The 24805-nt window shown below is 43.4% G+C and overlaps 1 protein-coding gene across 2 annotated transcripts in view; it reads left to right on the plus strand.

Moving 5' to 3' along the window:
• The window catches only part of LOC119379195 (glycerol-3-phosphate acyltransferase 1, mitochondrial), a 106035-nt gene that overhangs the window by 75343 nt on the left and 5887 nt on the right, over positions 1 to 24805 (plus strand). For both annotated transcript variants that reach the window (XM_037648411.2, XM_037648410.2), the window contains exons 11-21: positions 114 to 243; positions 407 to 489; positions 572 to 685; positions 791 to 995; positions 1080 to 1150; positions 4387 to 4687; positions 10382 to 10524; positions 10609 to 10686; positions 16995 to 17120; positions 21584 to 21707; positions 23782 to 23850. In XM_037648411.2, coding sequence (XP_037504339.1) covers positions 114 to 243; positions 407 to 489; positions 572 to 685; positions 791 to 995; positions 1080 to 1150; positions 4387 to 4687; positions 10382 to 10524; positions 10609 to 10686; positions 16995 to 17120; positions 21584 to 21707; positions 23782 to 23850 — 1444 coding nt within the window. The remainder of the gene's footprint in view (positions 1 to 113; positions 244 to 406; positions 490 to 571; positions 686 to 790; positions 996 to 1079; positions 1151 to 4386; positions 4688 to 10381; positions 10525 to 10608; positions 10687 to 16994; positions 17121 to 21583; positions 21708 to 23781; positions 23851 to 24805) is intronic.

A 24805-nucleotide genomic window follows, 5' to 3' on the forward strand; every position in this document is an offset into this window, starting at 1 on the left:
GTGCTGTGCTTTAAGTGAAAGCCATTATCCCAGCAAGACATCTTTTTAACTGCACGTGTTCACGGAAATGAGAGCTACAACTTACATTCTCTTGCTGTTACGCTGTGTTTCAGTACATGAAAGAGATTCTGAAGGCAAAGCATAGCTTGGAGTTCTTCCTCGAAGGAGGGCGATCACGAACTGGAAAAACGCGCCTCCCCAAAGCAGGTCTCCTGTCTGTCATCGTAGACTCCCTCAATGAGGGTAGGCGTTAATTCCTTTTCTCTCTCTCCTTTTTTTTTTTTGGCGGCCACATATTTTTAATCACTACTGTACATGCTGCAAGAATTGCATGATGTTTCCTTATAAGTAAGATATATATATATATGTATCTGTGTGCGTGTGTTTGTGTATTTTTTTTTTTCAGAGCCTGTAGATGATGTTTTCATTGTGCCCATTTCCATCAGCTATGAGAAGTTGTTGGATGGAAACTTTGTCAGTGAGCAGCTGGTTAGTTTATTTGTTATACTGCCTTGTGTTTTTTATTCAGGGCTTTCTTGCGGTTTACTGATTTCTCCTTGTCTGTTTCTAGGGAGAGCCGAAGGTGATGGAGACATTCACAGCAGCACTCACTTCCATCTGGAGGATATTGCATTCCAACTATGGGGCTGTTCGCGTTGATTTCTGTCAGCCATTCTCACTGAGGGTAAGGTCTTCAGTAGTGTTGTTTATAATGCGCCAGTTGTTGAAGATCTATTATTGTCGGCAGTCTGTTGTTTTATCTGTTCTGTTTGTGCACTTATCATTGTAGGAGTTTCTCAATTCTGCCAGAACTTCATCTTCGGCACCACTGTACTTCGACTGCCCACTTTCTTTGCTGGGACCTGCAAAGGGCGATGCAAGTCCAGTCAAGTACAAGGAGTCAAGTGCAAGTGCAACTTCACTGTCCAGTGCAGACAGCATGGCAGAAGACACTCGAGCGGCTATTAAAAGCCTCGCTAACCATGTTGTTCACCGTGAGTTCTCTCTTCCAGTAGTGTATGAGGACTAAATTGAATATTTTCCTTTTTAATTTTATTAATCTATATGTTATCCTTCAGAGTCAACGGCATCCCTTGCATTGATGAGCACGAACTTGGTTGCTTTCCTACTTCTCACAAAACATCGAAAGGTGAGCCTGTGTGCATTTCTTGCTTATAAACTGAAGCCTTTACAACCAGTCCTCGAGATAACAAACATAGATATAATAAACTATTGAGTATAACAAAGGAAAAAATGTTTTGCCATAGTTAGACATTTGCTTATAACAAGTATTGAATTGTATAGCAAAGCCATTTTATGTATGAGATTTGGCTGTATTATTGAGGAACTCTCTGGTGTTATGATCAGAAGGCTGCAGAAGAAACTTAGAGCAGATGAGGGTGTTAGTATATGTCACGGAAACTGTTGTGTGCTTTAACTGAAGTAAATTCCGCTCTTTTAGTTCTCAAAACTACAGTCTCGTTCTAAGGCACACCTTAGACAAACACTCATTCATTTTGACCACCTATACAGTTGAACCCCTTTATAAGAGACACTGATATAAGAGACACATGGGGTATAAGAGACACCAGTGTGCTACATGAAAGTAAGGGTTGATAGGAAAATGCATAACTTAGTACCCTGTTTATAAGAGACACCTCATATAACAGGCAAGAATTTCTCCCCCATGCGTGCCTCTTATAAAGGGGTTCAACTGTACTAAAGAGATGGGGAGTACAGCCGAGGATGGCAAAGGGTTAGATGGTGCGATGAAATTAACAAATTAGCGAGCATAGTAAAATGGAATCAGCTCACGCTTGACAAGATGGGTTGGATATCATTGGGAGAAGTCTTTGTTTTGCAGTGTGCATAAGACAAGATGATGATGATGCTGATAAGGTCATTAAAAACTCGTCTAAATCTGACTGCACAAGCGTTTTTGCATTCTGCCTTTGTTAGAATGCAGCAACTGCAGCAGGGATTAAACGGACAGCTTTTTGCTTATCGCTGCAATGCCATGGCCACCAAGCCCCTGCAGCAGGTCTTGGCAGTAACTCATGTGTGGGGTACAGTGCACAAATTCAATTATATTGATGTACTACTTGTAAGGCAGTGAAAAAAAAACTGTAAGAGCACTCGTGAGTGCAAAGAAGGCACTTACAAGGGCCTTATTTACTGAGTCTCCTCAAAAGCTAAAAATAGCTCCTTTGCAATTGCAGAAGCATGGTTTACTATTAATGTAACTTCAACATGTCTCAGTCTTGAGTGAAGCTTAAATGGTAAGAGACAAAGTATAGGGGGCTGGGGTTTGCGAGTGCCCTTTGAAAAGAGGAAAAGGTGAAAGTGCACTCTGTAATTGTCTCTCTGATGGAGAACAGCCCCACAGTAGCGCATAAGGAAGGGGGCCGAGGAATATAAGAGGAGAAAAAAGGAGCAGTTGAGATGAAGACCAAGAAGAAGCCCTGTGCCTGAGCAACTCTTACAAGTAGGACACACACCTCTTGATGCAGCAGTGTATGATACTATGCCAGGTACACTTGCAGGGGAAGAGGTGTGTACAAGTGAATCCTGTCAGTTTTATTTTTATGGAGGCCCTAGTGAATACAAGTTTGCTATATGTATATAGCGTTAATTTCAGCTAAAGTTGGGAAATCGGAGCTAACCCCTTTGACGGGCTGTGGAAAGCATACTTCTCACCTGCTATATGTGTATGTCAATGCCATAGGCACATTATTTCCATTATTCCCATCTTACCAAAATGAACGCAGTGGTATAGCTTCTGTTGCTGGAAAACTAGACCTACAGCATTACCTACCATTAAGATCTTAAGGCCGAACCATATAGAGCGTTTTTGCCGGCGTCCCTCGACGTCGACGCTACCGGTGACGGTGGCCGAAACGTCCACCTCTGGACGGTCCAGACATCACGGGCGGCAGCGTCGACGCCGGAAGCAGTTCGATGGACGCAGAACCAATCAGCGTGCGGCTGGCAGCGGCTTCCGCTACGTAACGGCGTCGTCGCTGCTGCCAAAATGGCTGCCGCCCACCTCGGATCTAATAAGTCGTCGCCGTGCACTGTGTGGCCCTTAAGTTCTCAACTGATGCTTTTGTTTGACTTAGCTTGTTCCCTAGAAGCTTCGACAGCAAAGCGATCGTGATATCTTTGAAGCCTTTCAGAGTGCCGTACTCAAGTTCATCGGTAGGCTTAGCAGGAATTAGTGTATTGGCCGAATACGTGGCCTCAAAGATGTACGGCAGCTTCAAGCTCAGAGGCCATATATTACAAGTTTGTGCTTCTTCTTAATGCCAATAGCTGGCGCTACAAGTCAAATAAAAAAAAGACTTTTCGGCGGCGTTGTGTCACTGTGACTCGTTTTCCTGTGACTCGTTTTCTGTACCACAGGACTGCTAATGAGACATAAAAGCTATAATCAGGAATATATCTTGTTGGTCCATTGACGGAAACTGTACACTGCTTTACGAGGTGTCAGGTTCATTCCCTCTGGTCACACTGTGTGACGCTGAGCTAACGCTCTTCATATGGTTTGCCGCCCTCTCTGACGGCGTTGATGCGACGCCGCCGAGGGACGCAACGCCAGGAGACGCCGGCAAAAACGCTCTATATGGTTCGGGCTTTAGTGATGCTGTCTGCACAATCTTTTGTGTGAGTTCTGGCTTCAAAGGTGTGTAAAGGCTTTGGAACAAGTTTCTTGGCAACATAAGATAAATACTTATTTGGAATTTGCTGAAAATCTGTTTTGTTGTGAATTAATGCCAACCGTAAGGCAGCAGAGAAGCCGATGCGGTACATTTGTCAGTGCTGTGGTAGGCCACTTTATTCAGGCCCCCAGCTTCAGGACATAACAAAAAGTGAAGATTAGGTAGCACTCAAATAAATCTTTGTTTATTTTCTGTGCACCTATTCAGCAGTGGAATTAACTTTTTCCCACTACACTATCTTGGCAAACTTTTCTTGAAAAAGTGAAATTTTACAGGGAACTTTCAGAACCACGTCTTGTGGAAAAGCTGCGTAAGTAGACAGCTGTGCTACATATAAAGACTTGGCCCATAAAGGGTTAAAAGCAGTGTTGGCTTCATAAATGTCAAATATCTGCTCAAGAAGGAAGCATTAAAGGGTCTTGCAAACAATTGGCATTTCCCTGCTGCACATTTTGACACCAGAAACCATGCTACGTCTTTGAATCTCAGCTGGCGAACAATGTTTAACTGCACAACCAAACTTGTCAGTGGTGGCTTTCAATACGCATGTGTCTCGGTACCACCAAGAAGATGAAAGGTCACAAAAAGATTTCTTTTCCACACAGTTTGGTCACCAAGTAGTGGGGGTGGGGTTGCCTTTATGAACTGTTATGACATGTCTGTGCAGGGTGGCACACTGCAGCAGTTGGCAGAAAGCCTCTGCTGGCTGCGGTCAGCAGCATCGCAACGGGATCACCAGGTGATGTGCCCTGGTGAGAGTGCAGAGACAGTGCGCCATGCATGTGCCTTACTGGGCAAGGAACTGGTCATCTCCGAGACAGTCCAGATGGAGTGGTCATCGGGAGACACTGAGAATAACAATGTCAAGATTGTCTTCTACCGACCCGCCCTACACCTTCCCTCTGTGCTGGAGCTGCAGTACTATGCCAATGCCGTACTGCCAGTGTTCGTGCACGAAGCGATTGTTGGTGAGACATTTTAAGGCATTCAGCAGATGTGAAGGTTCACCAAGTGCCATCTATATTGTGGCAAAAAGAAGTAAAGGCCACAAATGTGCTTCCTTACACACCCTGTTTGACCAACTGAAAGTGGCAGGCATTGTATGAGGGGTGTAAATGAGCTTGTGCAGCCCTCAGTTTCAGCAGTAGCTGAAAAATGAGCTCTAGCATTTTTGTGTACTGCTATACAAATGTGTGAAAAAAACCTATCCAAGGAATTTTGCATATCCCCTATTTATAGTACGTGTCTGTGCTTGCTACCAGCCTTTACGAGCTCAAAAGTGTGTCGCAGCCAAAAGAAACATGAAGGCACTTACCAACACATAAACATGTACTGAAAGGTCCCTGCATTATAGCTCTCTCTCTTTTAAAGAGAATGGGGGGGGGGGGGGGGAGGCCAGGTGAAGTTGTGAAACATGTCTGATATTAGGGAGTTTTAGCTTGTAACGTATACTTCTTTACGTTACCGTTACCGGATTACGTTTACCGTTTTACCGGAACTCGAGTTTTAATAAAGATTTTTAGCTGCCCAAACGTAAACCTTTTACGTACGTACGTAAACCCTTACATTTGCGCAAACCACTAAGTGGTGATGATAACTGCATATAAACTGCATTTAAACTACATTTTACAGTAGAACCCCGCTGATACGTTTTTGAAGGGACCGTAGGAAATAAACGTAAGAGATGGGAAACGTAAGAGACGGAAAACAGGAAAAACGGCAAAATATTTAGTGGTATGAATTTTATTTCAATTCTTACGAGCAGCACGAAAATTGGCGCGCCCAGCCGCGATCTAGTCGATGGATACAAACGCGGAGCTTAGGACGGCCTCATCCACAGAAATGTAATCAACGTATGTGACTTTTTTAACACCAACAGCTGTAGGCACGAAAGAACTAAGCACACGCAATCACGACCGGCGCGGCGAGTCCGACCGCGAACCGCACGCACGACCATGCGAGCACGCGAGCATGCGAGCTCGAACCAGCTCGAACTCCTCCCGTTCTCCGACAAATAACGATGATGATGAGTCTACGCCAACGCGATGGCAGAAGTGAATGCCAATCTCGAAGGCCTTGCTTTCGCAAGCAGTTACGTCATACACGCCATGTTTGTGAAATACAAATCTCAAAGGCAATGCTTTTGTCAATAGTAAATGCCAATCTCGAAGGCCTTGCTTTCGCGAGCAGTTACGTCATAGACGCCATCTTTGCAATTTGAATCTCGAAGGCCATGCTTTTGTTTGCATCACTTGAAAGATTCTGTTGCTTGCGACTCTCATGCGGTTGCGTGAAAATGCACCATGGCCGCTCTCTTTGGTAGTCACTCGGTTGGCTCCGAGCGCACTTCGCGACGTATCATACGGGAACGTCCGACAGTTACGACGTAACAGCGGGGTTCCCAATACATTGTATCCTATGGGAGCTATGCCGGGACCGGCGGAAAACGACGTAACAGCCGGGAAAACGCAGCAGTGAGGAACGTAACAGCGGGGTTCTACTGTATTTAGATAATAGTATTGAATTACGCTGCGGCAAAATCATAAGAGAGGTTTTTAGCGTGTGCAGTATCCCGGTATAAGCGAAAAGGTGTAGCAATACCGGGTTACCGGGCGATGGTGTCGACATCTTGTGACGCTTCGTGCAACCACAATCATGGTCACGTTTCTTTTCGCTTAGTGTTCTTGAGGGGGGAAAATGATTTAAAAGGCAACTCATTCGTAATTATGCCACTGCAAGGCATTTACATTGGAAGTAGAACGCCCGATGTTTCTGCAATAACAATTTTGTGCTTGCCTGGTACACCATGGCCCCGCTAGATGGTGCCACCTATCCAGCCTGTCAGCGTCTTTAGGCTTCTCACATTTGCGGATTTGGTATTCTAGGTTGCTCTAGCCTCGGTAATCCAGCTGAAATTAGGTGATCGTAAGTGGCGCTCACACTTCGGCTTACTTTGACTCGGCGGCTGGAGTCTCCGCGAAGCGGATATCGCGAATAGCCGTGAACGAAAGTGGATTTGCGAGATAGAGCCGTGAACGTAAAGCCTATCCGGCGAGTAGTTTACGTTCCGCAAAAGTTTACGTTCCGTAAAGGTTCGCGCATGCGCAGATTGCATCCGGTATCTGGTAACACTGTAACGTAAAGAAGTATACGTACAAGCTAAAACTCCCTATTTCGTCTGACAGACCAACTAGGTGCACATTGTTTTTGCTCTGAATATTCTTGGGCATGCTCTACAGTTAAACTCCTAACAGTGATTGTGGCAAGTTGACTTGGTTGTAGAGACTTAAAATTTTAATGGTGCTAACTACTCTTTCAAGAACCACTGAAAACAAATGAACCCCTTCAGGCAAGAATTGTGATGGACTGTCTGCAAATGTGTCATATTCACACTACATAGTTTAAAGGTACTCGATATTATATTCCAGGAAAGAAAATAAGGAAATGTGTTGTTTTGCGGGAGTATCAGTAAAATATTGTAATTAGCATGTAATTAAATATCTACTTATCCTACAGTCATTTTTCCATTTTTGCATAAACAGAATCAAATCTTAGGCCCTAAATGCATTCCCAATTTGTTTTTGGTGGTATTCATTTCTAGCAAAGAAAACTAACAATTTTGACGTTGGTCCTGGAATGCAACATGTTGAACAACCTGTCGAACATTGTTGTGCCTTTGCTGAAGTGATCAGTTGTAGTCACACGCAGCGCAATGAGGTTTTGTCAAAACTAGGCTTGTGCGAATAGTAAATTTTTGGTTCAAAGTGAATTCGAAGCGAATAGTGATTTGGTAGAGTAATTTCGAATTGAACTTGAATAGTATATGTCACATATTATAAAGAAAAGTGAGCATATTTGTCATGAGCCAATTAACCTGCACAATATATTTTGAAGTAGAAACGAGGCATGTGCAAATGTCATTCTTTTTGGTTCAAAGGGAAGTGGAAACAACTTTAAATAGTAGCAGGATTTGACTTTCGGTAGAATGCAAGTGATAACCTGTAAAATACGTTACGTTTTAAAATTTACTATACTTGGAGCATATAAGCCAGTATAACAAGCTTTTAAACTTAAAAAGTGATGAATCGATGTGAAAGTAATACATATGTTCGTTCAACCTTGAAGTGGGGCTTCGCGGCAGTGGGGATTTATCCTGGATAGGTGTATTCACGGCATAGCAATCCTGCACTGCAGTGAAACCACCTTTACAGGGGTTTTATGCGGTTTATATACAGGGTTTGTCCGAAAAGTAATGTCAGTGATTAAATTGTAAAGAGTCTATACTAAAGCCCCTCCATGCGTTTCCGCCAGCTAGGTTAGGTAGTGCCAACTCGTCCTCTCCCTTTACACCGGTTCCTCGCCCAGCGGAAGCCGAAGTGCTGCCATGATGTTTCTGCTGCTTTTATTATTTTTTTAATTTAAAAATACCTTAAAAATACCTTTCCAGTTGATGCACCCGCCCCATGCCCGCCCATGCCCTCGCGACGCAGAAACACTGAGCGAAAACTGACTCGGCAGCGGGCAGTTTACGACGAACCTCAAAACAACAACACTTGCGAAACGGAGAAGGAAATATTTGCTTTCTCGTGTGTGCACATGCATGTGCAGAAACAAGATGGAAGGAAAAAGTGGAAGGAAGTGGCTCAAGAACTTCTTTCCGGGAGCTCCGGAACCGGAAATGGGCGGCGGCATCGAAACAGTAGATGGCGCTCCTTAAAAAAGCGGCAGCAGACGCGATGGAGGGGCTTTAGTCTATACCACACAACAGGCTAGGACCACTTGATATTGGTAGAAGGGAAAGTTACTTTACGCATGTGCGGTCGAACTGTTGTATACTAGCATCTGGAGAGTAAGGAGAGGCTTTTCAGTGAAAGTTATTTTCATTTCCCGTGCAAGCCAGAGTGCAGCGCTCATTGGAACAAAGGATTGCCATCAAGTTCTGTGTGAAACTTGACAACACCGAAGTGGAAACATTTCCTATGATAAAGCCCTTGGGTGATAATTTTTAGTCATAACATCAAGTGTACAGCAGCATAAAGGTCTTTACGACCTTTACAAAAGGTCGTAAAGATGTCAGCGATGATGCCCACGCTGGACGGCCGTCAACGAGCATCACCGATGACAACGCGCTGGTCCCCGCCACCTTCGTCTTGACCCGCTTCCTTGTCTATTCAAAGGTGACAAGGGTTCACCAGCTGCCCTACAGTCCTGACATGGCTCCTCCAGACTTCCTTTTGTTTCCGCGCTTGAAAACTCCCATGAAAGGACATCATTTCGGGACAGTTGACAAAGTCGGAGGTTTGCACCAAGGCTTTAAAGGATGTTCTGGAGGAGACCTACTTTGACGCCTTAGATGCCTGGAAATCTCACTGGAAGCGATGTATCGCCGCAGGAGGAGCCTATTTTGAAACCTTTAATTGTGTTGTACTGATCTGATCAATACATAATTTTAATCAACTCATTGACATTACTTTTCGGACATACCCTGTATGTCTATTCATTCATTTCGAATAGTTCGAAATTTTGCATAACTTAAATTCATGTCGAAGTGAATTCGAATACTGTAATATTTGTTCGAATATTCGAAGTGCTGGAATATTCGAACAAGCCTGGTCAAAACACATTGACTGTGCAGGAGACTCAATTGATGGGCAATGTATCATGCTCTTTCTTTGCCACTAGTTTCAAAGAACTGGAAAGAACATGTTGCGTCCACATTTGTGGACACTGCCCTTTAAGGGGTTCATGAAATCTGCATAAATGTATCTAACAAGCTATAGTGGAGGGTGAAATGGGCCTAACAATGTTCATGGTATTCGTGCAGAAGGGCCTTCATGTGTGCAAGCGTTAATCTGGTACAGCTTTCTGTTGATTTTTGAAGTCATTCAATCAGGCAACACCGGAGTTGTCTAGCTTACGGATTCCTTGGTGTGCGCCTTCTTATTTCCTCTTAGTTTCGGTGTATGTTTCACTTTGAAAAGTGGACGATTTCTTAGAGAACCTGGGCTTGTCTAGGAATTTTGTCTATATTTGCCTGGTTAGCCAGTGTGTCGCCATTGGGAGAGAATGGACTGCCTGGAAGAATTCGCGGTTTCTTCCCATTCCTTTACATTCAGTTGCAATCACCATCTGGTGTTATCCTTAAAGTGTGCTTCGCTATTCATTGCCCACATATTCGTTGTCTTTGCAGTGGCTGGTAACTCGTGCAGTCTTAAAGTTATTTCCAACGTTTTTCATTTTGGAGTATTTTTCATGTCATTTGAATTGAACTGCGAAGCACAAGCCCATAAGATGTGCACATAAGAGGCTGCCATGACAGGGGCAAAAGGCCACAGCTTTAATTTTTGCTGGAGTTGCTTACAGAGAAACAGCAGTGGTCTTGAAACTGTATACAGTCCTAATCATGGGGCAACAGCTAGTGCTGCAAGCATGTATGCGGCGCGAAAGATTTGTCCTTGCACGTGCTCGTGCAGTTTCGAACGCCTTTCGCTCCTCATCGTCGTTTTCTTTCACACCACATGCCTCTTACTCATCACAATTGCACATGTTACTATTATTATACGGGCAAAGTTTTAATTGGCTGTTTTTTTATCTAATGACCACTGTGTAAAGGTGCATAGTTTGTCTAAGCCTTTTTTTTTTCTGCTTATTTCTCATTTCAGTCACTTCACTATATGCTCTTGCTGGCGACTACATTACACTCATGCAAGGTCGTGACAGCCCTTTAGTTGTTTCAAGGTGTGACCTGCTGAGTAAGTGCCAGGATCTGATCAACATTCTCCAGCGCGAGTTTGTGTTGGTTCTGGTGAGTAGTGTTTTTGTTTGATCTGTGTCATTAGATGTATTAAAATGTTTTACTCATTCCCACTCCGTATATCTTTTATTCCAGCCCTGCTCCAGTGTACAGGCAGTGATCAGTGATGCCATATTGAACCTTGTCAGGGAGAACATTCTAAACAACTGCCAGGTAAGTGTCAGTAAAGTGCTCCTGAACCACATTTAGTCAAATGTTGGAAGGAACAGAAACTGATATGCAGCGCTGTTTGAGTGAAGGCATAGCTGCTCATTGCTGAAGCCATAATTTTTCCTCGTGAACACACCATTATGGATTTATGTCATGGTTGTGCCGTTTTTTACAGTAAAGCTGTTAGCCTCTAATTGGTGTCATTCTTTTTGTGAAATTGTTTGGGTCGCATGAAAACTATAATCGTGAAAGACTTGCACCTGCAAACTTAAAGAATAAGTAACAGTGTCCACTCAGACTGAGCTCAAACAGCAGCTGGCAAAGTGGGCGTAACGGTTGACATCACTGCATCCTAAATAACAATAATACCCCCCCCCCCCTTTTTTTTCCTGTCAATACTCACCTAATGGGGTGGCACATTCTCGCATATCACAGCCTGGCGTATGTAGGAATGTTCCACTGGTGCTGAAATGGTAATCTTTAGTCTGTTTCAATTCAGGGACAGACAAAATAGACAGAAAATTTTATGAGGATACACTTTGTGTGGGTTAAACAAGGGAAAGGCATACCAATTGTTATAATTGGTGATTTTTAATGTTGACATCAATCACACAAGCAGACAAATGGGAGAGCTTTGTGTTGTTCATCAGGTAGTTGGACTTCTGTGCTCTAACGATCCAAGGCAACAAACCACGTGGTACAGATCGTAAATAAAAGCATTCCATCAGCAATTCTGGTGGTAGCACTTGTCTGACAGCTTTGCTGTACTTCCATGTTCACAGGGTAGAATGGAGATGGAATTTTTTGCTTGCTTATTAGTCCACAATGCCATGTACAGTGCTCACGAATTGAAACGCAACAACTTAGACCTAATTAATGCACATACTTTTGTTTCCATCTTCAATTTCTGTTGTATCAGCATAATTTCAACTCAAACACTTGCATCGCAGTCAACATTTCTTCAACGGCTAGATTCATAGGGACTTGACGCGGTTGTCTCGAGGAGTCACGCATACCAGTCATTATGCTGAAAGTACTGATGTCGCGGCTCAATCCGTGAGCACCTAAGATTAAAAGGATACTAAAGGCAAATAACAATTTATGTCAGAGTGAAAGGTGAATGTTTTGGGGCGTCTAAAATGTCGGTATTATCAACAGCAGTACTGTACTAATTGAGAAATTAAGGTAAATGTAGGACACGATACGCGCCACCAATGGGACATTTTGGAATGAGCCCAATGACGTCAAGAGTCCCGAGTACAGTAGACCTTATAAAAAATCTGCTGCCATCTAGCGGCCGCTGTGCGCATTTCCACCATGTTGAAGGCTAAGCGCGCTCCGCATGTGCACACACAGAGCATACGTATCGACATGTGGTGGTTGATAGGAACGGCAATGCCGACATATTTTCATGTGCTGTGTTGCTCAGATTGAGAAAATTGAGGTGCTGAAAAAAGGTTTACAGGAAACTAACCTCTATGTTATTAGATTTCCTCGCGGCCGACAAGAAGCGGCAGATCGTTCCGTTGCTCCGGCTACTGCTCACGACTAAGGCCGTGTCTGCGTTTGCCGTTCTTAATAGATGCGGTATGTGACAGCATCGGCACTCATCAGAGAACACTTTTTCGTGTCATGCCGGTACGAGACAGCTTTCGCACCTTGTGCTTGCAGGTACAGACAAACCGCAGCTTTGTGTACGAGCTTCACAGCTGCATCGCGGCTACTCGTGCATGCCTGCGCTGCTGTTGACATTACTTTGTTTACCGTATAAACGTGTGTAAGGGCCGCACTTTTTTTTCAAGAAATGAGGGCCAATTTTCAGGGTGCGGCCCATACACGCGACATTTTTTTTTTTTTTTTAGTAAAAACGCACCAGTTAGTGAACGAAGAGTGTTTATTGCAGTATACGACATTTCTTGCGACATACGTGCTCAATCGTCGTCACTCGGCGAGTCCTCAGACTTGGAGTCCGAGATGAGATGGTGTGCTGCGAAGCGCCGTCACCCCACAAGCAGTCATCTTCCGTGCCATCCAAGCTGTTAGATATCCCGGCGACTTTAAAATTTCGGGACACAATGTCCGTCGACACCGAGCTCCACGCAGATAGGATCTACCCAAGTACAGTCGCCAAGGGTAGTCCCTTCACACGCAGCATGTCCGTTGTGAGTGCAAGACCATCATTCCGCACTTCAGTCACATAGCGGAGCAAGTCTTCTTCCAAATCGGGAAACTTGCACTGCTCTCCTCGGAAAGCGCGCTTAGTGCTGTTGGTGTTTCGCAAGGCTTCTTTTTGAGCACACCAACGTCGAACACACTGCTCGTCAACGTCGAATTTTCTGCCGGCAGCGCATTTCCCATGCTCGAGAGCATACTCAATCACCTTCAACTTATAGCCAGCAGTGTAGCTATTCATGTGCTTGCCCATTTTGGCAAAACGTGAACGCCGTGTAGAAAACAAGCTAGCACGAAGGTAATCGAACAGTGCAGAAAACTACAGCAAATGGCTGGCTGAACTGCACAAACCGAACAACGCGAACGCCATGCTATGCCATGCCAAAGTTGGTGATGCTAATGCCGATATGGATAGCGCCGATAGCGCGTTTGTATAGAGATGTGAGAAGCTAACGATAAAATCCTGCTTTAACCTTTAGTTGGCGGGTCTATGAATACTAATAAAAAAGTTAAAACTTTTAGCCCACTTCACGAACATCTTAACACGAATAAAAATATATATATATATATATATATATATATATATATATATATATATATATATGCTCTGGTGACGATGATGATGGTTGCGTTTCCTTGCGCCATCTATCGACTACGCCTAGAAGCTTACGCGCGCGCGCATTTTGAATACGTATTGGTTGAGGAAAGTGTGGGTGCGGCCCTTACGCAGATTTTTTTTTTTAGAATATGTACTTCAAAAAAACGGGGTGCGGCCCTTACACGGATGCGGCCCTTACACGCGTTTATACGGTATTGCATTGCGATAACAATTACATGTTAGAGAGGTCGGTCGAGTGAGTCATCGATTCTCAGCCAACGGATCGATTGTGCTGGAGCGTGTTGTTTGTAGTTGGCTTTCGTTTGTGAAGTTTAACATGGTAGCATTTGGTGGGATGTTTGCGCGCGTATTGTTTCACTATGCGTATTTTCCAAGCATTTCATGTGCTATCACTACCAAATTCAGAGGGGTGGCCCGGATGGCCTGAACACCCCCCTTACTTTTTTTTAAAATTAATACGTAACCCAAGAAAAGAACATATCAAGCTTCCCCAGAAGCTGTCCCCTTTTGGAAAAATCCTGTATCCACCCCTATGTGCTACCAAATGGTAACAGATGCTTGTGTTTGGCACTTTTCGTGTGAAATTGAAAAAAAAAAAATGCTGTTCCGGCAAATGCGTTACACTCGACCGTGGGTGCGTTACCGCTGGTTACGCGCTTAGGTGGGTTCGCAAGCGTTCAGTCGGCGATGCAAAACTGCCTTGCGGAAACGGGCTGAAATTGTAATGCACCAGAAGGCCCCGAAAGTGACGATGTGAACGCGAATACTCTTGGTGTATCGTGTTATTTACGAGCACATCTTCGTTTTCAAATGGGTCAACAGCACTTTCTTAGCGTCATTGCTGTGCCTAGCCGTGTCGCGCGCTAAAGCCTCCTCCCAACCATCCTACACTGCACGCATGGTATTCAGGTAGCTAACAACGCTTTATTCGTTACACTGAAAACAGACTGACAAAATTTAACCTAGAGCAAAGCTTCATTCTCAACGACGGCAGGCCTACATGTGACTTGGTGACAAACTTGTACCTTGTTCTCGATGTGAGGCCGTTCTTTACGCGCAATAACTAGGAAATGCCGGTAACGTGTGCATGCCGTTACACACTCGCCTGGCGTTTTTATGCCCGGTTACCCACTATCAAAGCAGATACAAGCAAGAAGTTACAGCAGCAACAGCAATGCGATTAGGACACAAGCCTCCAACATGGCGCCGAATCGGCAGCTTCGTGAAACCTCCGAGAGATGGCAGCAATTTTGCATAAGGTCTATTAATCACTAGTACTCAAACTACTTATAATAAAAAAAAATAACATTCCGTACATTACAAGATGTAATCAAATGCCGCTTGAGCATTTCTGTTTCATCGTGGAAAAACGAACTTGGCGTTACCAAGGAGAATGGCGCCGCTGGTTTAAAAGTTCCGTTTTCACCGGGTTGCTCTCCGCTCACGCGGTTGCGTCTTGGTGGTAATTTCATTATCGTGTACTGTTGCGTGTGCTTTGCACGCTCATGAAAGTCGCTCTAGCGGAAACTTCGACAAAATACCGCATCCCTGTTAGGTTGCTGGATACCTGAATTTGTGTGCGCCGTTTGAACAACAGCAGCTGCAGCAAAGGGCTGAGTGCCGTGCCTCTGCGACAGTGTGCTAAACAACCAAGAAATCTGCATGTGTGCCCGCTGCACTTTCGTGCAGAAGATTACGAGATCAACCGCAAGTTGGGCAAGGCTTGTAATGTGCCCTTCAGAGCAGAAACATCAGCGATTTGAAGAATGTCGCCGATGTAAGTTTGAAGTTCCGTCTATGAGGACCAAATCCTGGCCGTCCAGCACGCCCGTGATCGGGCCGGCAGGCTAGACCTGTCAGTCCCGTAGTGGGATTGGCCGGATGTGCGATTAATCGCGTTTTGCTGGACCAACTAAACGTTTATTCACTCACTCACTCCAATCAGATGGGTCGCTGGGTGCTAAGTCTATTGGAACAATTCTATGTGTAAAAGGCGCGAGAAGTTGAAAATCGTTCGGCTGAGCCGCTGCGATTCATAGCGATTTACATGTTTAAAGTCTTGTAATAAATTACACAGTTGATGCAAAGAGCTTAAAGCGGTCTTCAAATGATTCTTAGGACTTGCTTTACCGGCTCAATACGTTTATACAAAATCGTCAAAACCGTTTCAGGGTCCCTTTAAGCTATCATGAAGAGTAATGTAAACATAGTAATGGTTCATTGAAACTAGTTAGACATTTGGGCTATTTGTCAAACAAGTATTAAGAAGACTAGACAGTGCTTGTGCCTGGTATTTGCCTTTGCCCTTCTTTGTTGCGCTATTGTCATTTCGCCATTGTTTGTTAGTTTCCAGTCCTGTTCAGTTAGGGGTCCTACTCCAAGTCATACGCTGTGCAGTTGAACTGATGAAATTTATAATTCTTTTCAAGCACTTTGGTAATAAAGTGCAACCGTTGAAATCTCTAAATCATCTAGCATTTGCATATAAGTCATTAACTAGTTGAGAAACTGATTAATATGTCTTGTTGTGAAACTGGTCATTCAAGCTTCTTGCGTTTTAATTTAAGGACACCGCCACATTAGGGTGGCAATTTGCCGATTTCTGCCACAATACACTGATGCCAGTTTTTTACAAGTGGTTGGCCTACAGTCGTGTCAGCTGATTTTGTTTTGCTGGAAACATTTTGTTTAACCAACATCCCTATCTCTATACCAACGATCCTGCGTCAATTTGTCGCCGCCAGTTTCTACACATCTGGCTTACCTCTTTGTTACCCATAAATAAATACAGATCTGTTTTCATTTAGCTTTCTTTTCTGCATGCATTACAATCAATAGACTGCGAAATGATGTGAAACTAGGAAGTATTGTCGATGTTTAGTGGACTGTGAACAATTTCGTGCCAAGAAAGTGTGTAGCATAGAAGATATGTAACGTGCCATGTCTTCGTGTGTTCTGTTTTGTGCATTATTTTCTTCACGGAGCAGCATCATCACAAACGCACGGTTGAAAAACAATGATGAAAACGTTTAAGATGTAGCTGCCAGTCAAATTGCTACAGTCTTACCTCCCCATCCCCCTTTCATTGCGATGTATTTACAAAAAGAGCAGAGAACATGTAATGTCGGCTCGCGTGTTTCATTATTCCTGCATCACAGATATCTTTCGTGCAGAACATCGTTCGCTATGCTTAAAAAATATACTCTTAACTGCACAGTGTATCATATGTACTACGAGGTGCAGTAATAGTTGCTAATGTAGTCACAGGAATGCCTTTCTTTGGAAACTGAGGTTTCTTTAGACAATGCTGATGTAATCAGTGCAGTAATGGTTGACTTTATTCAAACTGTGCTCCACAAATATTTTTGGTGTTGCTCATAATTGAATTCCCATTGAGATTGGACAAACCTGTTATTACTGCAGAGACAAATCTGCGCTTCGTAAAATCAGTGTAGATATTATTTTTCGTGTGTGCCTTTCAAAATGTCTTAAACAGAATGCATTTTTTTTTGTTATGCAGTGCACCAACCAAAAGCAGATTCCTGGTCCACCCAAGAAGTGGCCTGATGCTGTACTGCAAGCCCTCGATTGGGAAGACGAAAGTGGTGAACCGAGAGAGTACAACATCATTGAGGAACAGTACAGGGTGTGTATTAGTTCTCATACCAGCCCACTTATTCATGAATAAATATTTGCATGTGTTGTCATTACTTTTGATTACTCAGACATCATAATTTATAGTACATTGACATGTTCATATTTTGTTAGTCTGTGGTAACTTACTGGCTCTTTTTTTTTCCTTCTAAAGGTCGGTTGTCACAGTACAACTTTGTTTGCATTTAATGATTTAAATGTGCTTATCTGTCTGGCATATATTGATTGCCCATTATGTTTGTGTTGCGTAGTATTAGTGCTGTGTTGATTTTACCCACCCCTTGTGTAATGCCTCCAACTGAGGTGGACTTGATAAGATTGAAATAATTTATGGAGGGTGATACATTTTTATGAATTTTATATTGACAAACGTAGAATGTTTTGCCCACTTTTCAACTCTGCAGTTTGGCATGCACTAGTAAAGAACTAGAGCTGTGTGAATAGCAAAATTCTGGGTGCGAAGCGAATTCGAATATTGAAGTGTGAGTGCGAATCGAATCGAATATTTTTCGAATACTTCGAAGCGAAATTGCAGAAAAAAAAGTTAGGGAGGATTCCTAAGCATATTCTTATGAGATAGCAACATGAAAGTGTTTCTTTTCGCTAGGTTGATGAAGCACTGGCGGGGTGGTGTTTCATAGTTGTCTCATCAAGAATGAGGCAATGTAGAGGCTGAATTCTATTTATGTGCATGATTTGGTGCAACCAAAGTGTTGCAGACAACACTTAACATGTGATAGGCAAAGATGCCATTTCCTCAGCCTCTCCTCCTCTTTCAACTTCTGTGGAAGCCCAACTGATGTGGCGGACAAGGGTCTGCTCCCTTCAAGTCCGGAGTTCCAGATCTGCCTCGCAGACGTCGATATACAAGAACATCTGAAATTCTGGATGCTAAAAAGCTTTGGCGTCCGATTTTTCGGACTTCCTGCCCAAATTTCAGGTCCAAAACAGCATTAATTGAGCCCCCAACTCTGCCACATCTTTCATCTCCATGCTGGAACCAGCGTTTTCTTGAGTTAATCCATTTGCGACCATAGCGGAGCTTGAAAGGCAGCTTTGCCGCAATACGGGGATGTGATGAGGTGAAGCATATTGAAACTCTAGGGACCACTTCCAATCGGACGTTGACTGTCTCTGGGCAAAGTTCGACCGTAATGGAGCTTGAAAGGCAGCTTTGCTGCAATACCAGGGTGTGATGAGGTGAAGCTTATTGAAAATCTAGGGACCACTTCCAATCGGACGTTAAATGTGTCTTGGCAAAGTTCGACCGCAACGGAGCTTGGAAGGCAGCTTTGCCGCAATACGAGAGTGTAACGAGGTGAAGCATATTGAAAATCTGAAGGGGTCACTTTCAATCGGACGTTGACTGTATTTGTTTTTGGGAAGTTCGAATAGTTCAAATAGTAAAATCCCAGTGCGAATCGAATCGAATAGCAAACACTGTTCGAAAAATATTCGAAATTTCGAATATTCACACACCTCTATAAAGAACCCCAGATGGTCGAAATTTCCGGAGCCCTCCACCACGGCGTCGCTCATAATCATATTGCGGTTTTGGGACGTTAATCCCCAACAGTTAATTCATTAATGGCATGCACTAGTAGCCGTCACAGTTCGTTTGCTAATTAATGGAATTGTTGGATTCACTTCCCAGTTACTGGGAAGTTACTGTGGCCTGAATGAAGGTAGAGCAATTTATGCAGTTTTACAAATGCCCCCTATTGTTTTGATATTTGTCAACAAAAATTAGCCTTTTTTCATTGCATTTCCAAAAAGAGTGCACAAAGAGCACTGCTAGTGCTGCCCACATTAATTGTGATGCTGTCTGGGTGCAGAGAAGCTCACGTGATTGCTTTACTGAGGCATCTAATTTGTTTTATTCTTTTATTTAATGTACCCTTAGGGTAATCGGCATTACAGGGGGAGTTGGTTGTTTTTGTTGCACAATTATTCCACATGTGAGGTCACGAGTGTATGAGCTTTGAGAGATGTGAGGTGTTCAACCCTTTTTAAATGAACCATACCAGGCGGGAAGAACCACATGTGCAACACGGTTACCTCAATGGTGGGCACTGTTCACACACCCAGTTTCAGTATAGAAGTGGGGAAAAAGTGAACTCTTATTGATAAATATCTTAACAATGTATGACATCTTTAAAATCACATAAATTGATTTTGTCTCCTGCAGCACCCTCTTCTTTTACTGCCATTTCAATGTTCTTACTACAGTCAGGGTGTCTACCGACCAGGAAAACCAGGAATTCTGAGGGATTTTTGATAAGTCTGAAAATACTCAGGGAAAACTCTGGGAAATTGTGCCCCCATCAAGGAAAATACACTGTAACTTTATTGGAAGTTAACGAAAGTCACAGTAACACGGGCTTGAGATTTTGTGAACGCATTTTTCAAATCGAACGGCCGCAGCAGGGAAAGGGCGCACCTTGATGCTCTCCTTGCCTTCAGAGCGGTGGAGTGGGAGAGAATCCGGTTAATGCATGGCATACGGGAACCACGGCACATCGTATCGCGCAATGTTGTCAGGGCGTTGTGTGACTATGCGGTGTAGTTCTGTATTCTTTGTCGCACGTGCTGTGCGTTAGCACCCGATATGGTGTTCTTGTTAACGCCACTTGTCAAGTAACAAGCATGATTAGTTGTAGAAGTGGTAGCAGTAGATGTAACGACCTTGAGTTATCTTGCAAGAGATCGCGATCGTTCAGGAAGCGGATGTCGTCAACAAGGCTGGTATCTTGCAAGCCATCCTGATCGGCGAGAAAAGAGACGACGGCTCTTGCTGGCGGTTATCGGAGAGCTCACTCGCTCTGATCCCGTGCTTCAATGATGCTATTTAGAACTCTGTGAAGAATAGAATAAATTTCCAGGTGAGAGTGAGCGTAACAGGCCCATTTACAACAAGTGAAAGCTTTTTTTCCTTTTCCTTTCTTTTTTTTTTTTCCGGTGAGGGAACTGCTGAAACAGTCGACCGATATTTTTTGGGGCTGCAGCTCGCAATTACCAGCTACACCACGCATGTGGATGTTTTACTACAAAGCCGAATTACAAAGCTTTTCAGAGCCAAGGCATAGCGGCGACCGAAATTCACGACACCGACACGGGTCCCGCTTGCTCGACTGGGCGCGCGATGTCGGAAAACAGTAACGCGGCCACCATAATCGGATGTGCTGTAATTCAGGCTGTTGCCGTGCTTTCATGCGATCTTTTAGTGATATCACCTGCAAAATTTTTCTTAATTCAGGCTGTTGCCGTGCTTTCATGTGATCTTTTAGTGATATCACCTGCAAAATTTTTCTGTCACTTTGGCATTGCATTATGTGTCACTGCATGATTTGAAAAGTATGTTTTCAAGGCCCTTGAAAGTCCTGGCATTTTTATTTTTCCTTCAAAGCCTTTGAATTCCATGAATAACAATGAAAGGAGCCTCAAGTGTGTGATGGGTCAGCACAGACTGTCAAACTCCCAATTTTGGAAACAGTGATATGGTCGAACTCAGATGTGTCACATCTGGAAGGCATCATAGAATAGTAGTTTGTTATATTGGTAACTCGTTACGTACAGGCACAGGTAGCATGCTTCCTGGCACGACAGTTCTTGTGGCTATTTCTATGCTACGCAATTATGTTGCACTGAAGCATATTAAATATGCCTTACTGCAGCACAGTCAATGCAAATTCTTCATTATGTAGTGCAAATAAGGCTTTTCCTTTATGTTCTGATACACGCGTCTTGCTCATTTTCCCCATGGCGTGTAATTGCCTCCAGATTCAGTGCCTTCTTTGGCAGCATACTTTGGCATGTATGTTGCTGCTTATGGGAGAAACGGTTCTTGCAACACAAGTTGTATTTCAACAATACAAGTTGAAAGCCCCCGCAAGTGCAGTGCGCAACTGGAAAACGCCAGAGTGCGAGAGAGTGAGCGACACCTGTGCTCCGTGCTAGTTTCTTTCTGTCTACACTGCTCTTCTTGGACCGCATCCAATAGTTCCTTTCACATGCCTACCCATTGCCCCACATTGTATTCTTTGATTTACCTTGTGTGGGCTTTGCACTGGAATCTCTTGCACTTTTGGAACTTTTTTTTTCTCTCTCTCTCTTTTTTGACTCATGCCATTGTTTGCTCATAAAATACTTTCAAAAGTAAGGTGGGAGAATTCGTAAACACTACCCCATACAAGAAAGGCCAAGTCCCAGCAATGGCTGGACATTTCTAATGTAACTCTTGTGTCTTTAGTGCAGTAAAGCTATCTGTAGTGTTTCGCAAATGTTGCTATGTTGTAAAGTACTACATGAGAAGCTACCCTTCAAAAAGCTTTGACACGGGGTCTTGGAAGTCCTTGAAAATTTGTCTCTGATACCCGTACAGACTATTGTTTCGGGTTGTAAAATTGTCACTTTGAGTCAAAATTTTAAAAACTTTCTTTTTTCAATTCTCTGCAGATTGTGTTGGATGACAAGAACCTGATGATGCTCGAGTTTCTTCGCTCTGTGCTTGCAAGCTACATAGAGTCCTACTGGGTGGTTGCCTGTTCCCTTTCGAAGCTGGTGGGCACACAGATGGAAGGTATGCCTTAATGTTGCATCCATTGCAAGTATTTATAAAGTGCATGAATAAAGTGTCTGGTACACCAGTGTACGTTTTAAAGTTTAAAAATTTTCTTGTGCAAGCTCAAGTGTATAACACAAGTTCAGGCAAATACTGCTTTTAGCATCTTCTGATCACCGCAAAAGTTCAATCAACTACTTGCATTCACACTTCCGATACATCTCTGCTCATTGCTTCTGTCTTGTACTTAAGTCTTTTTGAAGTTCTAGAATAGAAATTCGAGCGAGGTGACGAATCGGCACTGTTATTCTTCATCAGCATGCTCTCACGTGGTTGCAGAAGTAGCCACGAGGCATCCCGCAATAGCAGCCACTGAGGTTGGGCAAGCGACGCCTTTACATTGTGAAAGGGGCCGCCTAACAGCTATTAAAAACGGACATCGACCAAGAAAGTTTATAATGTCAAAGACATTTCAGCACAGGAGGGAGCCCTGATCACATTTGTGAACAAGGCTCCTGTGCAGAAGCCAAAACGTCTCCGATTTTATAAACTTTCATGGTCAGTGTCAGTTTTTAATTATTGTCATGTATATTCTAGAGCTGTGCGAATAGCAAAATTTTGGGTGCGAAGCGAATTCGAATAATAAAGATTGAGTGCGAATCGAATCGAATAATTTCGAATAATTTTCGAATATTTCTCAAACATTTTTCGAATAATTCGAAGTGAAATTACAGAAAAAGTTGCAGAGAATCCCTAAGTATGGTCTTGTGAGATAGCAACATGAAAGTGTTTCTTTTCGCTAGGTTGATGAAGCGCTGGTGGGGTCATATTTCATAGTTGTCTTTCTTATCAAGAATGAGGCAATGCAGAGGCCGAATTGTATTTATGTACATGATTTGGTGCAACCAAAGTGTTGTCGACAACACTTTACACGTGATAGGCAGAGATGCCATTTCCTCAGCCTCTCCTCCTGTTTCAACTTCTGTGGAAGCCCAAGTGATGTGGCGGACAAGGGTGTGCTCCCTTCAAGTCCGGAGTTCCAAATCTGCCTCGTAGACGTCGATATACAAGAACATCTGAAATTTTGGATGCTAAAAAGCTTCGGCTTCCGATTTTTCGGACTTCCTGCCCAAATTTCAGATCCAAAACAGCATTAATTGAGCCCCCAACTCTGCCACATCTTTCATTTCCATATTGGAACCAGCGTTTTCTTGAGTTAATACATTTGCGACCGTAGCGGAGCTTGAAAGGCAGCTTCGCCGCAATACGGGGGTGTGATGAGGTGAAGCATATTGAAAATCTAGGGACCACTTCCAAACGGACGTTGACTGTCTCTTGGCTAAGTTCAACCATAAAGGACCTTGAAAGGCAGCTTTGCCGCAATACGGGGGTGTGAGGAGGTGAAGCATATTGAAAATCTAGGGACCACTTCCAATCTGACGTTGACTGTCTCTTACCTCAGTTCGACCGTAACGGAGCTTGAAAGGCAGCTTTGCCGCAATACGAGAGTGTAATGAGGTGAAGCATATTGAAAATCTGAAGGGGTCACTTTCAATCGGACGTTGACTGCATTTGTCTTTGGGAAGTTCGAATAGTTCGAATAGTAAAATTTCAGTGCGAATCGAATCGAATAGCAAACACTATTCGAAAAATATTCGAAATTTCGAGTATTCGCACACCCCTAGTATATTCCCAACCAGACGAGTTTCTGTCAATCTCTTGACTTCATAAAGGGACTACCATTCATTCCAAAGCAAACAGTAAAGCGAACAGTGAGCCTCGCTGCCATTTCCACTCCTAGCAAAGATGTACAAAATATGGGGACCCACATCTCCGTGCTGCCGTGCATTGCCTAGAGACTCGTGAAAGGTTAAGTGAACGTTCGGAAAATCAAGTGGTTCGCGCAATCAGGGTGCCCTAGCTTTGTGCGAGTAAGAGATGCATGGTTCAAGCTCAGAATCTCCCTCGTGGCTCACAGTAATTTCGTGGAGAATTTGTGTCAACTTTGTGCTTGTTTTATCATACTGGTCTTTTAAACCAATTGAGCTGCCTTTTGCTATAATATTGCATGGGGACTTCTTTTCATTCACAGAGAGGATATTCTTCCGACAAATCCAGAAGGTCGCTCAAGACAAATTGCAACAAGGGACACTGTATTATGGTGAGAGAGAAAAATATTTGTTGCGAAAATATGTATATAGATTTGTGCTCATTCATTTGCTGCTGTTTACATCTTTAATTTATGTGTGCATGTGCACACCTGTGGGCATATAGCACTGTTGGATATTGCTCAAGAACAGTAATTTACTATATGCATATTGTACATGGGTCTAGCACATCGTGCTAGTTAGGTTCATCTTCACAATTAGAATAGGTCTGGGTTCGCTTTTATTATTTTCATTGGCATGCTTACAGATATGTCCCTGCCATATGAAAAAAAAAAAATGATGCTTCAGTTTTGTTTGAGCACTTTGCCTTGCGGTGTGAGTCATGAGGTGTCTTGTATCCAAGCCTGTTGCCTTGCTGTTGAAGTATTTTTAGTCACTTTTGTAGTTTTCCAGTGCCTAGCACTAAAATGTGGCTACCATTTAGGATCGCCGTAAACAAATTAGCATTTTTGTGCTAATTTCAGGGGTGCAACGGCTGTGCCAATTGTGCCAATTTGATACAATTCCTTATTTTTGCACCACGCTGAGCCAAAACCAGGAAATTTGTTGAAATTGCACCACGCTGCACCAAAATACCCGACCAGTCTCAAAATTTTCTCAGTACCGCTAATTTTAGCAAGAAATGCAGAATGTGTTAATCACCTGCAGTTCGCACATCATCATTCAATGCAATCCAGATGCGCAGACCATAACGCTAACTACCAGTTCACTATACCCTATCACCGCGAGAGAAAAAAGAAAAAAGGACAGCGCTTCTGAAATTTCTTGGCCTTGTTCTATCATGGGCAGAACGGTTTTTAAGCCACTTTTTCCGCAGCACACCTTTGCTGTGCAGAAAAGTGTACTATGATTTAGGAGGGGCTACTAGTACTCACTGTCACGGGACACAGCACATTTTGTTCCTTCATTACTTATGCATGCACGCGCCATATAATAACGAGTATTACT

This window comes from Rhipicephalus sanguineus, chromosome 1 (assembly GCF_013339695.2).
Source record: "Rhipicephalus sanguineus isolate Rsan-2018 chromosome 1, BIME_Rsan_1.4, whole genome shotgun sequence".
NCBI lineage: Eukaryota > Metazoa > Arthropoda > Arachnida > Ixodida > Ixodidae > Rhipicephalus > Rhipicephalus sanguineus.